The sequence below is a fragment of the Boleophthalmus pectinirostris genome, unplaced genomic scaffold (assembly GCF_026225935.1).
Source record: "Boleophthalmus pectinirostris isolate CB_2022bp ecotype Guang Dong unplaced genomic scaffold, ASM2622593v1 HiC_scaffold_23, whole genome shotgun sequence".
Classification (NCBI taxonomy): domain Eukaryota; kingdom Metazoa; phylum Chordata; class Actinopteri; order Gobiiformes; family Gobiidae; genus Boleophthalmus; species Boleophthalmus pectinirostris.
In genome coordinates, this window is record NW_026571207.1 from 29,044,827 (window position 1) to 29,063,617 (window position 18,791).

General features: G+C 39.0%; 1 protein-coding gene and 1 pseudogene across 1 annotated transcript in view; one reads left to right on the plus strand and one right to left on the minus strand.

Annotated features, from left to right (window-relative positions):
- Positions 1 to 18,791, plus strand: part of tenm1 (teneurin transmembrane protein 1) — a 514,380-nt gene that overhangs the window by 315,302 nt on the left and 180,287 nt on the right. Inside the window, 2 exon segments of the mRNA XM_055159441.1 lie at positions 13,710 to 13,811; positions 18,113 to 18,307. Of these exon segments, the coding sequence (XP_055015416.1) occupies positions 13,710 to 13,811; positions 18,113 to 18,307 (297 nt within the window).
- Positions 499 to 616, minus strand: LOC129410777 (5S ribosomal RNA; annotated as a pseudogene).

Here is an 18,791-nt window from a genome sequence, read left to right on the forward strand (position 1 = left end):
CCGCTATTGTTCAAAGGAAGGAATCAAAGGCCAGTGTATTTTAATAAGAGAAATGCCATGCTGCAGTTTAAGGAAAAATTAGGAGATATGGAGGAAATGTTGAGTTTATTTTACTGAAAATCATGATAATGTCAAAGATATAACTCCATGGAAACAAGCTGGTGCTTGACAAGTTACCTAATTCTGTTTTAATTTGAATGACATTTTACCCATAATTAATTAATTATTTAATTAATTAAATAATCATTGCATTTATATAGCACCTTTCAAGATATCCAAAGCACTTTACAGTTCATTATTCATTCACTCAACACTCAGTGGTGGTAAGCTGCTACGGTAGCCACAGCTGCCCTGGGGCAGACTGACAGAAGTGAGGCTGCCAATCTGCGCCATCGGCCCCTCCAACCACCACCATCACTCACACACCACTTTCATACTAGGCAATGTGGGTGAAGTATCTTGCCTAAGGACACTACGACAGTTTTTGTGACTGGCTTCCCACTGTGGCACCTGGAATTCCCAGTGGTCTCCCATCCAAGTACTCCCCAGGCTTGGCCCTGCTTAGGTTCTGAGATCTGACAGGATCAGGCTTTGACAAGCCGGTATGGCCACAACATGCATGCATACTATACTGCAGGGGTCCCCAACCACTGGACCAGGGCCCAAAACCAAGCCACGGGCCATTTTGTACTGGTCTAACACCTTATTTATGTTTAGCTCTGAAATTATAATGTGAATTAACCTGGTAAACATCAAAGATGAGTATTAAGCTCATTACTTTCAAACTATGGGAGTTTTTGGCATGGTTATTAGTGACCTCCCCCCATTCCAGTGGTCCCCGTAAAAATAAAAATAAAATGCTTTTTACCAGTCTTTGAGAGGGAAAAAAAAAGGTTGGGGATCACTGCTATACTGTGTAAATGTATGGACTGGAAGGCATCTGGCACATCATGCAATAGATTTACTGAGGAGATCATCGATGATAAAATACTACTACTAAAATGGTAGTAAGAGTACTGTAGGGTACATTTGTTTTGATCCTAGTTTGGTCCTGGTTTGAGCAGAGTTAAGTTCTGGTTTGGTCCTAGTTTAGTCCTGCTGTAGACTTGATTTGCTTAGTTAGTCCAGTCAGTTTAATCCCAGTTCAGTCTCAATTTTAACGTGTTATGTGAACACTCCCCCTATTTAATGTCATTGTTCTTTATATAACTGTAGACAGAATGCATAGTTAATTCTATTTTTGTATTCTATGTTTTGTGTATATCAAGGACTGTAGATGGAAATGATCTCCAAGAGCTACAGTTTTGTACAAAGCATCTTTTCAGTGTTTCCTTGATTAATCCCCCTGTACATGGTCCCTGCCAAACAAACTAAATCAACTAAACAGTATTATAGTAATGATTTTACCTTCATAATAATTACTTCTATTATTTTGAAGTAGATAGCTGCAAATTATGTGTCCTCTTTTTACCTCTGTGGTAGAAATGAAGCTTCTTTTGACCAAATTGTAAAAAAAATAGGTCAGCAGGAGCCTTGGGGGTAGAGCTCCAATCACCCACTAACCAGCACACTCTTCTGTCCTTGGGCAAAACAATTCTCTTCTCTTCACCTCTCACCCCTCTCCTCCAGGACGAGTGTGAGTGACTGGTAGCGGTTGGACAAGGGAGGCTTCAGGCACAGTACAGCTGCCATATCTCCTTCAATCTGCCCTGGGCAATTCTGGCTACAGATGTTACCACCACAATAGACCATGTTGTTTTGTGTTTTATTAGACTGTATACATGTGTAAAATATTGATGAGTGCATAGTGTTTGAACATAATTATTTCATTTTGGCTATTCATTATACCAAATATCTAGAACATGTTTTTATTGCATGTGTTGAATGCGGCTGCTTTAATTTTAATTTTAAAGGTGTCTCCATGGTGATGCCGTTGCTTTGCCTTGGACGATCCACAATACGGCATTAAACAACTATATCTTGTATTTATTCAATTACAAATGGTTTTATTCCTCAAAACTACTGCAAAGGCATGCATTGGTGTCTGGTCCACTTCTTCATAGATCTAACCTGTAACTTGGCCTGGTGATGTGGCCTGCTTGTCTCTGTGGAAACAGTTAAACCCTCAACCTGGAAATTTACACAGTGCACTTTAAATTTTAATTTTAATTAACATTTTAGTTTGTTTTTCCCTTTTTCTGTTTATGTAGCCTTTTTTATAAGTGATACAAAATTCACAACATTAGGAGAATCTCATTTATAATATAAGCATTTTACCCACCACACTAAATGAAACTGGGTGCTAGCCAAATTAGAGCTCTACTTCTGGCTAGTTGTCTCGTATAATGTTAAGCCGCGTATAGATACTTTATTATAAAAGTTTGTGGGAGCAGAGGAGTTGTGTTGTGCGAGAGGCGTTGGGTCAGAAATAACGAGCTTTGTGATGAAAGCGGACAGAGACAGTGTCACAAACGTTCTGAATAATCCTCATATTGAAACTTTCCTGGAGAAAAAGAGGAGCCAAAGATACGCGGCCGACGCTCGTGGCTCTGGTCAGCTCCTAACTGTCCCACATCAGTCACACGGGATTACATTTCAGCCTGATCTCTGCACAAATTCCCCCCCTCAGATCATCACAGGCCAGAGAGGGAGCAACATACATGAAAAAAATATGTTGTGTGGGGCACAAATATGAAGCTTGTGTTGTACAGACTTAGATTACGACAAACTTTATTGAACCACAAGGGAAATTATTTGGAGTTGTATAGTTGTATAGTTGGTTTCAGAGGACCTCAGAACTTTCTTGTGTTGATTTAGGATTTGATGGTTGTTGTTTAAAGATTTGGAGATGCTTTAATAAAATATTGTGTATACTACTCAATTTCGCCACTGAGGGACAAATTAACGGGTTACTATGGTGAGAGGGTCCATCACATGCTTGCCTCCATGGATTGTTGCCTGGAATGTCCCACTGTATAGCATTAAACCATTCTACGCTGCATTTACTAATTTAGAGATGCTATTTATTGCTCAGAATCATATATGAAACGCATACAACTGTGAGCATGGTGCGCATCTCCACAGACCTGATCTGCAGCTTGGCCTGGGGCTGTCACCTGGTTTTGTCCATGGAGAACATTCCAGACAAAGTGATAACATGTCCATGGAGACAATGGCGAACTGCTTGCTAAGTTACATAGGCTTTCTCTGGCTTTAATTGCACTTAAAATTAAAAATATATTGGAAAATGATTAAATGGATCTACATAGCAATGAGTTTGCATTTGTGAAAGCAATTTCCAGACTTTCTGATCTGCATCCAAACTCATCACAAGGCAACAGCAATATCAATCATTTCAAAAATATGTTTCATGATACACATTCAAGGGTCTGACATAAATTCAAGGGTTTCATATAGATTCAAGGGTCTGACAGAGATTCAAGGGTCTGACATAGATTCAAGGGTCTAAAATGAATTCAAGGGTCTGATATAAATTCAAGGATCTGATATAGATTCAAGGATCTGATATAGGTTGAAGGGTTTGATATAGATTCAAGGGTCTAAAATAGATTCAAGGGTGTGGTATAGATTCAAGGGTCTGAAATGGATTCAAGGGTTTGATATAGATTCAAGGTTTTGATATAGTTTTAAGAGTCTGCCATAGATTCAAGGTTCTAAAATAGATTCAAGGGTCTGGTATAGATTCAAGGGTCTGAAATGGATTCAATGATCTGATCTTTTATTGACAGTCTGAACGACACAGATCCGATTTTTTCAAATGCGACCCAGGCCACTTGGATATGTGGTCCTAAAACCGATACATATCCGATCTTTTGACATGCGACTTCGGTCTGAACGGCCAAAGCGCATTCATCCGACCTACACGTTATCAACAAGCCACAAATGTCACTATTCTGCGCTGAAGTTGGCGAAAATTGTTAATGAACTCCATGTCACTGAAGCGAAGCACATCACCACTCACCACTCTTGGCTACGTCTCCGCATCCACACGTTCCTTTCAATGGACGTTGCTGCCGCTGTCCCACAAAACACCACGGCCAAAAACCTCGTCCTTCTCCTTCTCAATCTCCTCCTTAAAACAAGTAAGTTGTTCATGTTCTGGCTCCGATACAAGAGAAACTTTAAAATCGCCAGGTGCTCAATGCTCGAGTCCATGTTTGGACAACTTCCGTAAACACAGAGCACGCTCGCTGTGGTTGACGTCATCGTGTCCTCCAGTGCACATGCGGGACACTTTCGGGCCGTTTAATGTTCACACTGTAGTTCACATACAAGTCGCATTTAATTGGAAATGTGAACGACCTCGCAAAAACATCGGATTTCACAAAAAATCGGAATTGAGCATTAAGCCCTGCAGTCTGAACATAGCCATAGACTCAAGGGTCTGACATAGATTCAAGGGTCTGACATAGACTCAAGGCTCTGACATAGATTCTAGGCTCTGATATAGATTCAAGGGTCTGACATAGATTCAAGGCTCTGACATAAATTCAAGGGTCTGATATAGATTCAAGGGTCTGATATAGATTCAAGGGTCTGATATAGATTCAAGGGTTTGATACAGATTCAAGGGTTTGATATAGATTCAAGGCTCTGACATAAATTCAAGGGTCTGATATAGATTCAAGGGTCTGATATAGATTTAAGGGTTTGATACAGATTCAAGGGTTTGATATAGATTCAAGGGTCTAACATAGATTCAAGGGTCTGTACCTGATTTGTACCGTCTGAAAAAGTGAAAAACAGAACTAGTCAATTATATGGTTTACAGTGGTCCAAAGTTATTCCTCACTTACCTTACCTAACTATTCAAAATAAATTATAATGAGCTTTATCATCAAGTCAAAACTCCTGTGAAAAGCGAACAATAACTAACATGCTAATGCACAATTCCTGATTTTATGACAATAAAACCCTTTACAAATTAGATACAAATACAAATGACCTCGAGAGCTGCTTATACAATATATCTGTACTGGGGCAACTTTTTCTCAAATACATGTGGAAAAATGAGGTACAGAGCCTTCCAGTGTCTTCTTTTATCCAGTTTCATAAGCATTTGATTTTATTACTGTTTTACTCCTTATTTATCTAACTTGGGACAGGCACAACTATAACGACTAAATCTGAGTGACTGAGAAACCATTGCCATCTAACTACATTGGCTCAACGACAATTTCCTATTATGTAACGGTGATTATGCTTATTAATGCTCTTCTAAAATTGGCCCGCATTATATCACACACCAAAACAACTCTGACTTTAATTGCTATTGACGAAAAATACAGCAAACATATTGAGACCATCTGTCGATTCTAAAATAGATCTTTTACGCCCCCCCTTTTGCTAAACCCCGGTTCCACTTATTTATTTTTTTTCTTTTTTTGCAGTGAGCAGATTGGCCGACTGCAGTGTTATTGCCATTTACATGTGACCTACAAACGGCCTAACTTAATCATTTCTGTCATGTTGGTAGCTCCTCTTAGCACCATCTCTTTTAATTCAGCCCCGGAGCCTAGGCAGAGCACGCTAGCTTCCTGCCGGGCTATTAATTGCACATAATTACTATACTTCATCTGCATCACACGTATTCTCCATAATTGTGCCTTTTTTACATGATTGGCACCATGCTATTGAAGAGGAGAAGAAAGAATTTATCCTATATTAATATAACTTTTAGCAAATTAACGAGAAAAAAAAAGAAAAAAAAAAGTCGATTAACTAAAGGTTGTGCTCACTTTAGCTGAGTAGCCATTTTAATTTTTTCACAAGCATCATAAACCATGGTGGAAACTTTACAGGCTCATAAAGTACAATTGCAATGCTTATTTGACCAATCACATCGCTCGGTTGGAAGCCCCCATTTTATAATAGCATTAACTGCAATAACTTATGGCTTGAGTGGTTCCTAACGGGGACAGGGTGGAGGAAGGATGTCTTGGAGGGTGAAGACACACACACACACCAAGCTCAACTCAATGTAACAAATAAAGGCCTGACCCCTCATACATTACCTGTTAATTGCCTGGAGATTTTATAGTTAAGACATTGAGCTGACACATCGGCGGGTTATATCATGGTTACAGCAGGCTCTCCCACGCTGCCTCCGGAGGTCTTCAGATGGATACTTTTTATGTTTCTTTTAAAGGACCATCATGACCTTGCAGACAAGAGGAGGTGTTATTTTCTAGTGCCAGGAGATAAAGGTGTTATTGTGGTCAAAAGTACTAGTCTGGAAATACATACATTGCATGCAGTATATTTGTGTGTGGTGTGCTCTACCTTCAACTACTCCTATGGAGGGTTCTAGAAGAAATGCCTAATCTAGGAGACTGATTATGACTACTACCTGCTCCTGCTGTTGATGCTGCTGCTGCTGCTGCTGCTACTACTACTACTACTACTATTACTACTACTACAGTCACTATAGAGCTGCTGCTACTACTACTACTAGTACTGCTACTACTAGAGTGACTATAGGGCTGCTGCTTCTACTACGACTATTACAAGTACTACAGCAATGACTATGTAGTGTTGCTGCTACTGCTACTACTACTAATACTACTACTACTACTACTTTCGGCTACTACTACTACTACTGCTACTACTACTACTACTACTACTACTACTACTACTACTACTACTACTACTTACTACTACTGCTGCTGCTGCTGCTGCTACTGCTACTACTATTACTGCTACTACTACTACTATTACTACTGTTATTGCTATTACTACTACTACTTTTATACCACCTTTACTATACCATGTCTGGATAAATTGGCAGAGTTGCAAAAAGCATGCCCACTCTAGGAGACAGATTATTTGTAACTATTAATACAGCCACTACTATTACTACTACTACTACTACTACTACTACTACTACTACTACTACTACTACTACTACTACTACTACTACTACTACTACTACTACTACTACTCTTCCACTTAGATAAGGCTGTGGTATAGCTGTAGCTGCTGCTTCTGCTGCTCCCATCAATAACTGAGTGTGCACTTAGCGAGTACTTTGGTGATTATACTCTTCTGGTCAAGTACCCAATGACATATTTGGTGACATTGTCATGTCAGAAGCAATTTCCACATTGGCTGATAGTCCCTGAGTACAGATAGTGCTCATTTACTGAAGAGAGGTTCACCGTGACCTTGCAGATTTGTTCATTATATTGCAGTTATTTATAATTTGCAGGATGCTTGCTTAGTAGTTACACTGACAGGTACCAGTTCAGACCAATCCAGCTTTTCATATACTAATACTGATGTTGATACTGTGGCTTTAAGTAACTGCGGATGCCTGATATCAACCGATTCTAGAGCAGAGACTTGCCATTAAACACAAATGGCGAATGGTTAAATATGACCCAAATGTGTTTTCTAACTGATATTTGTCATTTAATGTAATTATTGAACAACTACAGAAAAATAAAGTTTAATATTACTTTTGGGACTAACATTGTCCAACACAACATTTCTTATTCTAAATTGGAGTACACCAATTTATAGACCAAAATAAGATGATCAACTGAACAGATATCTTGGAACTGATAACTGATTTAACAAAATGTTCAATATTTGCGCCGATATCCGATCCTAGTATTGTATTGGTGCATCCTTAGTTTTATATGGAGTCTAATTAAGTTATTTATTATTTATTTATTATTGGCTTTACTGTTCATATCTTAACCTAGCCAGGGACTCTCTTGCTGTGAAACTGAAGTTCTTCCGCTATAGCAAGATATTTCTGCCGGACAGTGTTACCACATTTGTTTTGTGCCTGTACATTGAATGCTCGTGTCTCCTACTAAAGAAAGAACCACGGTGATCTTGCATATTTGTTCATTGTATATGCCATGTGCCAGAACCAATCTTCCGTATTTTCCCCTTATTTAAAAGTGTCATGTAGGTTTGCGAGTTCTCCGGGTTTGTGTGGGAGCGAGCTCATTGCCACTCCTCCTCTCCGTCAGCCCCGCATCGACAGGTGACGGCGGTGAAAATGACTTTGGTTAGTGCCGCTGATGCGCTAGCTGGCGGCCTAGTGGCAGGGCCTGTCTCATTAGCATGTGTGACACGCTCCTGCAGGCTATAGTAGCACATAGTATCTCCTCCTCTCCCCCCGCGTTTGTGTGTGTGTGTGTGTGTGTTTGTGAATGTGCTTGGTGTCACTGAAGGATTTGTCATCGGTCGTCCCAAAGCGCACGGAGCCAGGGGACTGTGGTGGTCTACTCCGGGCCTGATCCATGTTTTTGAGGAGCAGAGAGAGGGAAACAGGGTCAAATAAAGGATGACATCTGTGACATGGGCTTTAATTACTCTACCCACCTCTGATGGAGCACCTCTGAAGGCTGGCACAAGGCAACCTTCGCCGCAGTGGAAATCTGTACTTTCGCCAATGCCCCGTACGAGTGGATAAAAGTCAGCGTGCACAGAAAGGTGAAACCACATGAGGTCATTTCAAGACAGATTGTAGAGCTGAAAATGAATTACTTGAGTCAAACATAGACTATAGCAAGTTGTTTTGAAGTTTGCCTACTCTTACATAGATCTTAGGGAATGCCTGTCTGTCTATCTAGACTTAAACTAATTTTATTGATGCACAAGGGAAATTATTTGGACACAGTAGCTCACATATCACAGTATAATATAATAACAAACATAAAAATGATATTAATACTTTCAAAATAAGTAGCAAAAATAACAAGAGACTGGTGTCAAATAAGGCATACTATATAAATGTATATGTACAAGTACAAATCTGTCTATCCTGGCCTGTCGTGATAATTATTATATTGAGTTATCTTTCAGTACATGATAGATGGAACAATAATTTAGGGGGTCAGTATTTATCATGGGTGCTTTTTCTTTCTACTAGTGACAAACATTTTGGTATTTTTTTCTGTACTGTATCAGATTTAGCTGTGCAGGGTTGAATACATAACTTCTATGACTCATAATAGGTACAAACTAATTATAAAGTGTTGCATTCTGCTATTTATTCATTTATGTATTGCAGTTTGTTTGTTTTTTTACTATGTTGCGCATTTAGAATAGTTTTTTGGCAGCTTTAGTGTTATCGCGTCAGTGTCCTAAAGTAGTTTGACAATATATCGTACTTCAAAATGTGTTATCGTGACAGGCCTACTATCTATTTTAATGTCATTCTTCCTGATAATCTAACCCATGACCTTGCAGTGAGAGGGAAACTTTAGGGCTCCACACTAAAATGTACTGTAGTGGATTACTGTTATTATTTTTAAAGCATATACTTTGAATATAAACACTATACTTTGTCAAAAAAATAAATAAAACTTGACTTACATTGTTTTGAAGCTTACAATAGAAGTTACAGAACTGCCATTGGATTCTTAAATGAATCATTCTCACTCTCTCAGCTATAACATGATTAGACTCTGGCCCCTGCTGTCAATATCATTAGTTAGCATGACTGCGTCTCAGTGTGTAGCCCCCCGTCAATTATCAAAGCTATTTTTATATAGTTTATAGTTTTACATTACAGGGCCCATATTTCCGTTTTTCTGATCTATGTTATAATGTTGTTTCCTCATCACGGACATACCTTGAGTTGTGTTTTGTTTCATTTACACATGTTTAACACACAAAAGTTCTTTCATACACCTTGTGATGTTATGTGGTAATACAGGAAGTGCTTCACTGTGTTTTTAAACTCCAGACATCTTCACTAGAATCATTTGGATGATTTCAACCCTAGAATTGCCAAACTCTACTGAACAAAAGGTGAAAACGACTGCTTCATGACATCACAAGGTGGAACAGAGCATTTTGAGCTTTGGAGATGTAGACATATGTGATAATGCAGGATTACTCAAACATGAAAATGAAGCAAAACACAACCCTAAGTTGTAAATAGGAAGTTTTGATAATATAAACCTATATAGACAAGAGATTATTTTGGTAGTCATTTAATCTGGCAGTATTCTTTTTTTCATTAATTGAGTAGTTTTTTTTAAAAGGCAAAAAGCATCTGAATATGAGATTTTTACTAAATTTAACCCAGATAAATAAGATAAGTGAAGCTGCTTGAGGACCTCCCAATGGAGTATACAGACAGACTGAAAATGACTTCAGGCTACCAGACAGAACGCCTTGATTTCAAAAACAGATTCAGATAACTATAGACAAATGAAGGATTACACTGATTTACAGGCAATTTAACCAAAAACACAAAATGTACCAGTTCCTCAAGTTATTTTCATGTAATTACTGCTCTGCGTAATAAAACCTCTTCTGTCTCCTCATGGCATGTTTTGGAGTCCAGTAATGATTATTCCATTACTAAATTAGTTGGCAGTTATTTCAATAATAGATTAGTTGTGATTAATCGATTAACTTGTTGCAGCCCTAACTAGCTTGAGCCAATATCCAGGATTTATCCACAAACACACAGTATAGGTTAAAAAAGCAAGAAAAAGATCTCTGAAACAAACATTTAGATTTTGGATTTAGTAACAGTTAATAGTAGATAAGTTATGAACTCTAACTTTTATATTGGTATATTTGACTACACACAAACAGATCCTACCCAGAGCTCATTTGGAGTGGAGCAAAGCCTTGTGTCCTCTGAAAACTCTTTATTTACCCTCTGTGCTATGTGAGCTTCCATACAACATCTGACATGACAGACATGTCATTGTTACACACGGAGCCCTGAAAAAGCCTGCTGGAGAATACAAGCCCAATGGAATCGCACGCACAATGACACAGGCATGTATGGCCCAATAATGTCCATAGAACACAACAGACATTCATCCATTGATCAAAAGGAATATAGGTATGTGGAGGGACATCAACATTATTAGGTTTATTGCAGATTATTCAGAACATAATAATATAAAGAATAAAACAAAAATAATAATAATAATAATAAATTGTTAAAGTAAAGCAAATTTAAATTCACAGTTTGTAACTTCTTAGCCACAAAAAAGCAATTCATTCATTTAGGTTGTTTTTATCACTGAAAAAGTGGGCTTGCATCTCCATAAATCTAAGCTCTTATCTGGCCTGCTTGTTTCCACAAAACAGAACAGTCAGAAAGTTGCTTAATATTGTACCTTTTTAAATGAATATTTTAAGTCCAAAGTGTTCAGAGTGTTTATTCACTGATCCAAAGGTTCCCACTCTCGACATAAACATCACTGGTTGAGAAGTCAGATCAGCTGACCTACAGGTTGGTGGTGCGTTTCCAGTTCCCACAGATGAATACTGTTTTTGTGTCCTTGGGCAAGGCACTTGGCCCACCTAGCCCCTAGTGTACACTGGTGTATGTGAATGTGTGTGAATGGGTGAGTGGTTCCTTGATGCAAAGCTCTACTTAAAAATGTGTCCGTTTCCCAAGCAATTAGTTTGAATTAAAGGACTGCTAATGTATTAAACACTGAGAATGACTACTTTTTTTGTGTCTGTTTGTTTCCTTCTCGCAATAATTGGATGCTAAAATGTGATATTGCAACATTGCTACAGGTGAAATAGTAATGTTTTGTATTCAGTTAATCTGATACATGTTTCTATTGATTCTCTGTACCATCTGAGGTGTTTCTTTGCAAGAAAAAATTTAAAAATGAGCTGTGAATCGTAATTTACTTGGCAGAGTGCTGTTTTCTAGCTCCCAGTTTATTTTTGTGGTATAAAAATATGAAGTCATACCTCCTTCTTTCTCAGTTTTTAATGGCACTGATAATACTGATAATACTGACAACAGTGATAATGCCGGTAATACTGGAAGCTTAAAATAACATGAAGTACAAACATGTTGTTGAATGTGAAAACAACAAGAGAAATTCAGTCTTTTCCTCTGAGTCTGAGCATTTTGCAGCAAGAAACAGAGAATTAGTCACAACTTTAATTGTCTGTATTTGGCTGGTATTTTTAGCTCCTGCCTTGATAATGCTCTGTTTCTTAATGCAGGTATTACATGTGAAGGAATTAGTTTAACTTTGTTATGATGCATTTGAGTGGCCAGGCGACTTTTACTTTAATGCCCTTTTGGCCTTTTAGTAAGACACTTTCCCCAGCTAGCCTCCCATTTATTTGGCACATTTGTAGTTGGGTTTTCTGAGGAAGCCACTGACACATAATGACTCCAAGAATACCCTGGGCACCATGAATACAGACTGTAAAGGTGTACTATGTAACTTTTCTGGTGTATGTTTGTACATTTTGAAGTGCACATGCATTTACAGACCTTTACAGAGTATTCCTCCCTATCAACCTTTTCCGGTGGAGAGTACGCCAGCCTGGAATGCTCCACAGTATGGCATTAATTGTGTCTTTATCCATGGATACAAGCACATGACACATACCAAGTAAAGGTTAGATCTGTGGAGAGGTTACTCTGCTCACAATAAGAATGCGTGTTTTAAGTTAAGTTATCATAACAATGAAAATGCTCAAATGAATAAATGCACACATTATTGACGTACTGCGGTACATCTAAGCAATAACCAGGGAGTCATGAAGGTGATGGACCCTCTACCAGAAAGGTTACAGTGAACATTTAACATTACAGTTTTCCTTTACATTATTATTGACACATTTTAGAATATGTTTGGTTAATTCACATATCGTCCTGAAATACTGGAACATTTCACCTCTTAACCTTTCACTTTTGTAAATAAGTGAATTTAATACATCCAAAGCTCATCTCTTTTCTAACTTGTGCATTTGTCAGATTTGATTTTGCTCAATCTAGATCCAAACTTCCCTCTTGTAAATAGTTTGTAAATATGTGCGGTGTGCGTCTCAACCTGTGTGTGTCTATAACGTGCTTAGTGCTACTGACTGTAAGTGAGTGCTTGGTCCGTCTCTGGAGAGCGATAGCAGCTGGATCAGACTAATCTAATACGGCCCTGTGTCTGGGGAGTCATCCATTGCTTATCAAATCTCTCATTCAATAACAGAATGCTACGCCAGCTTATGGACTTATATATGTATGTGGATTGGTTTTTCAGATTATGTTTTACACCCCGGTACATTTTGGTGATGTGAGATCTCTTGCTGCAGATTTGATAGACTCCACAGACTATAATGGGAATGGAAAATGCTTTTTTTTTCTGCAATAATTGTAATGCTAAAATGTGATATTGCAACATTTCTATGAGTGAAATTTATTCTATTCAATACATTCAACTCTTTTATATTATTATTATTATTATTGATTGTCTGTACCATTATATCTGAGGTGTTCATTTTGCAGTTTTCTCTGTTTTAATGACACTGAAGTATATGAAAAAAAATCTATCTGAGCATGTTTAACACCTTGGTACATTTTGGTGATGTGAGATCTCTTGTTGCAGATTTGATGGACGGTTGCTCCACAGACAGGAATTGAGAATGGGTTTTTTATTTAATTTGATTTTTTTCACAATAATAATGACGCTAAAATGTGATATTCCAACATTGCTACAGGTGAAATGTGTTCTTTTCTATACATTTTATTGATGTTGATTGGTCTGTACCATTATATTTGAGGTGTTCATTTTGCAATATAAAGTCATTCCTCCTTCTCACAGTTTTAATGGCACTGATAATGTTAGAACAAGAAATATAAACATACGAATATATAAACTTATGAATAAGAGTCTCTGAACCTGTTTTACACTCGGTCCATTTTGGTGATGTGAGATCTCTTGTTGCAGATTCGATGGACGGTTGCTCCACAGACTGTAATGGGAATGGAGAATGCGTGGCTGGACACTGTCACTGCTTCGCTGGCTTCCTGGGTCCAGACTGTGCCAAAGGTAAGTGTGATGTCAATAAAGAAGTCAGGCCAACAGATGTCCAATAGGGTTTTGGAAGGAAAGAGTTGGCAAGGTTTGAAATACTAAAAAGTATTCAAAATCCAGCCCCAGCTTTGACAAAGGGTGGTCGCATCAGAAAGTGAGCACATTTTGTTATTATTTTTAACACGAACCAAGACGAAAACAAGAAAAGAAAAAAAAGAGGTATAACAGGTCCTATGTAACACACATTTTTAGCTTGATGCCATGTTATAATATAGTTACCTCCTCAAAAACATACCTGGAGTGGCATTTATTTTCATTCCCACATGTATGAGTAAGCCTGCATTATTACTCTGTCTACATCTCTACAGTTCAAAATGCTCTGTTCCAATTTGCAATGTCACGATGTGGTAGTATACAAGTTAACAGCTACCTTTTACCTTTTGTTCAGCAGAGATTGGCAATTCCAGGGCTAAAATGATTCAGATGATTCAAGTGAAGGTGTATAAAGTTTAAAAGCAGAGTGGAGCACATCACAAGGTGAAACAGAGTGTTTTCTGTTTGAGAGAAGAACTTGGCCTGTGTTAAACATGTGTAAATGAAATGAAACCATATGTTTTTGATGAAGAAACATTATCATCACATAGATCAGAAAATAACATGATATTAAAGTGACAGGACGGAATTTTGGACATTGGATCTCATTTCTTAGTTAACCAGAGTGTTGGAGACGTGTGGAGACACTTTTAAAAAATATTCCATTCAGTCCTTCTATTTGCAGAGGTCGCTGGCGCTAGGCTAGTGCATGTCAATGGCCATAGTTATCCTGACACTAAAAACAGTCTTATCCGACTCCACAAAACACCCGAAGCAAAACTATCATTACACTAGACTATCAATGTAATTGTCTGTGTCGATAGAATAACGTTTGAAATAAAACTAACATTGCATCGCATGACTCATCGCATGTTGAGGGACTATTTTCTCAGCAGCAGTGGAATTTTACTTTGCCAGTCTGGTAGGTGCTAGGTGATATCAGTTCGCCGCTGCCAAGCTTTCTATCAGGAAGTACAACTCGCTGCTGCTGCTCAGACATAAATCCTTCAAATGCAAGGTTGGTTTTACTTCTAAAATTATTCTATCAACACAGACATTTACATCGGCAGCCTGGCGTTATAATAGATTTGCTTCGAGTGTTTTGTGGAGTGGGTAAGACTGTTTTTAGTGGCAGGCTAACTATGGCCATTGACATGCACTAGCCTAGCACCAGCGACCTCTGCAAAAACAAGGACTGGATGGAATATTTTAAAAAGTGTCTCCACAAGTCTTCAACACTCTAGTTAACTAGGAAATCACGTCCTATGTATAGATTTTTGGACTGTCCCTTTAATGTTTTTCCTTTGCACTAAGGTGAAAGTCATGAATGCCCTCTAGAATTTAAACATGCTATAACCAGTGGCATTTTGACATTAAAGTATTCTGTCAGTTGTCCAAAACCGCTCAAATTCACGTTTTATAAACTATTTTACCCCGCCTAGAGACAACTTTGTTCTCATTTTCTTACTTGAAGTGTCACTCGTGTATTGTGCAAGTATTCTGCCTTAAAACATTGCATTTACTTTATCAAAACCCTTTCCCTTTCTCTGTCAGTCTGTTGTTGCTCTTAAAACACACTTCTCAAATAGCCTGAGAGAACAAGAGCTGCACCACCACAATGTAGCGTCTGATGTTTTTATTACAGTTTTTGGACGAGTTTTAGGGTCACAAAGAGAAATATTCTGCACCAGACTTGAATAAAGTAAGCGGTCTATTGTTGGTTTTGGTATTTTAATAGGTTTTTTGACAATAAGCGGAAATATAAAATGAATTCTGCCTTTGCAAGAACAGTTGTGTTTTATCTTCACAGCTCAAGTTGCTTCTCATCCCAGTAGCTCTTTTCTCCCTACGCTGTCACTGACTGCGTGTAAACTTATTGTAGCTGTTATCTGCCTCGTAATGTCGTACCAGGTGATATCATAAATCATATTATTTATTTAGTCTCATCACTTATTCACATGCGCCTCTCATCTCCTCATTTGTGCACGTTTTAATATTCACCGTGGAGAAGTTAGACAGCAAGTTACGGCGATAGTTGTAACAAAGAAGCTGAATTTATTATCGGCCAAGTTCGTTTTTTAACAAAAGATCAAACGCATAATACAAGACTTCACGCTCCAATACTTCGTAGGAAATTATGCTGGGAGTATGCCTGGCTTTGGGTGGTGTCCCGAAACCATTTTAAGCCTGGAGTTGCCATAGCTGCAATGAGGTGAAGGGAGAAAATGTAAATGTAATTACATGTCGAACTGTATCTATTTGCATTATTATAGGAAGTTGCAGGGGGAAAAAGTTGTCATGAATACAAAAAAAAACAAAAAACTAAAACATGTGGCCAAACCTCTGTGTCAAAGCCTGATGTAAGAGCTAAGCAGGGCTGAGTCTGGTTAGTACTTGGATGAGAGACCGCTGGGAATAGTACCACAGTGGAGCGCTAGTGGCAGAACCGTGGTTGTTGTGTCCTTAGGCTAGACACTTCACCAACATTGCCTAGAACACTGTTTCCCAAAGTCTGGGTCGCGAGAGATTTTTTTGGGTCGCCTTGTCACTGTCTGCATGTAGGTCTGCAATATACATATATATACATCTCCCCAGCGCCCCCCCCTCCTCTCTTCTCCCTGCTCCTCACTTTTTCAGCAGCACCGCCTTGCCTAACCAATTTTCTATGGGAAACACTGATTACTGTTTTTCATTGTTTAAAACCTGAGTAATACTATTTGTTCAGAGGGATGTAGCAATAACCAAAATATCGGGATATCCTGTCATCAAAGTTCTCACAATAATATCGTGGACCATCACAATATATCAAATTACAAGTCTCTTTGCTTAAATTGAGAGTTATGGTGCAGCAGTGGTTAAAAAAGACACAGGGAACTACATAGACCATGATCCTTTGCTCAATTTCAGTGCAGACTACAAGAAGAAATAACAGTTCTAAGCACGTTTAAGTTTTAGTTTTTTGTTTTAGTTCTTTGGATTAAGTCTTGTCAAGGCATTTTAAGAGGAAACAGTTTTTGTTGTTTAGCCTCCACTAAATATCGCCATAAATATCGTACAGTGAGATGTATATTATGAAAATATCGTACAAAGAGATTTGGATATTGTTACATCCCTAATCGTGAGCCTCCCCACCATATTGTGAGCTTTCCCAGGATATCGCAATAAACATCGTTAACCCCTACTCATTAATGTTCAGTTATGGTCACAAATTTATTTTGTGATTTACCAATAATGTCTATTGACTTGAGATTTGTGACTTTTAAAATATGGGTCCCCCAAAAAAGGCCTAGAATGTAGCGTGTGAGTGTTTGGTGGTCGGAGAGGCGCATTGGCAGCCTTGCTTCTGTCAGTCTGCCCCAGGCCAGCTGTAGCTACAACAGTATCTTATCACCACAAAGTATGGAGAGAATGAATAATGTGAATGAATTGCAAGATGATTTTAAGCATCTGTGTAGCTGTATCTTAGAGCTGCTGTGTGGATGTGTTAAATACATAACTGGATTTTGTTTTGCACACAAATCTATTTCATCCTGTAAGATACATTTACAATGCCATTCGCTATCTCAGCTAAGAGCGCTGCAGAGAAACAACCAATATCATAAACACAAGGAGATAGAGAATTACATTTAGCCACTATCATCCACTTATTGACGTTTTTATTTTTCCTCTGTACCTGGATGGTTGTCATTACATTACCCACCTCACCCCTCCTTCTCTTTCTCTCTTTCTATCTCTCTCTTTTTCTCCCTCTCCCTCTCTTTCTGCCTCCCTCTCTCCTTTTCTCTCCCTCCTCTCCTCACTCAATTCAGATAGGTTTTGCCTTGCACCTCATTCTTTAAAGCCCTAATGCTCTCTACCCTAATCTCCAGTTTTCACGATTGTTTTCACGGCCCGTTCGGAGCGGCCGGGGTGACGTCGGGGGGGATTTTCTACAATTCCTGGGTTGCCGTGGTAGCCGGGCTCAGGTGGTGCTTGAGTAAATTGAAACAGCGTGAGGGATAAAGTCGTGCATGTGTGTATAAGTGCGCTCCGGTACTGATGTTTGTGACGGAAAGAGGGAGAGGTGGAGAGAGGGAGAGAAAGAGAGGAGAGAGTTCGAGGATTTGCTGAATGCTTGGAGATAAGAGACCATGGACCCTCTTGCGGTGGGTTACTGTAGGTCTCCCAGCTAATAGACTGCAGCAGCCTGTTCGCCAGTGTAATCTGTGTTTGTCCCATTTCAGATTCGTGCCCGGTCCTGTGCAGCGGGAATGGGATGTACGAGAAGGGACGCTGCGTGTGCCTGCCCGGGTGGAAGGGGGCGGAGTGTAACGTGGAGGAGGGGCAGTGCATCGACCCCACCTGCTCCAACCACGGCTCGTGCATCCAGGGCATATGCATCTGCAGCCCCGCCTACAAAGGGGTCAACTGTGAGCAAGGTGAGTCAGAGAAAGGCCATTCAAAACTGTATAATTAATCAAACACATTTTAGTCTAATGATGCACAAAATGGAACCTCAAAAGCCTCATTGCACAAAAAAAAAAAAACATAGACAAACGTGTTCTTGCTATGAGCGGGCTTGCATCTCCATAAACCTGACATGTAGTTGGCCTTTTTTCCATGGAAATGTTGGTCCTGTGCAAAGATTGTATAAAAAAGTGGACTAAGCGAGTGTGAATTTACTCACGGTGTTCAGCTCCACTCAAAATGACGAGGCTCACAGCAGCAGTTATAGAGAGATGGGCCACAATATTCTAATGTTAGTCAATGGGAGCCAGGGTCAGAAAGAGCCAGAAGAGCCGCATGTGAACTTCGTATTTGGAATGCGGCAACTAGCACATTAGCTATGTCCGTTTATATATACAGTCTAGTTTAGGGTGACCAAACGTCCGTTTTTCCCCCGGACATGTCAGTTTTTTTGCG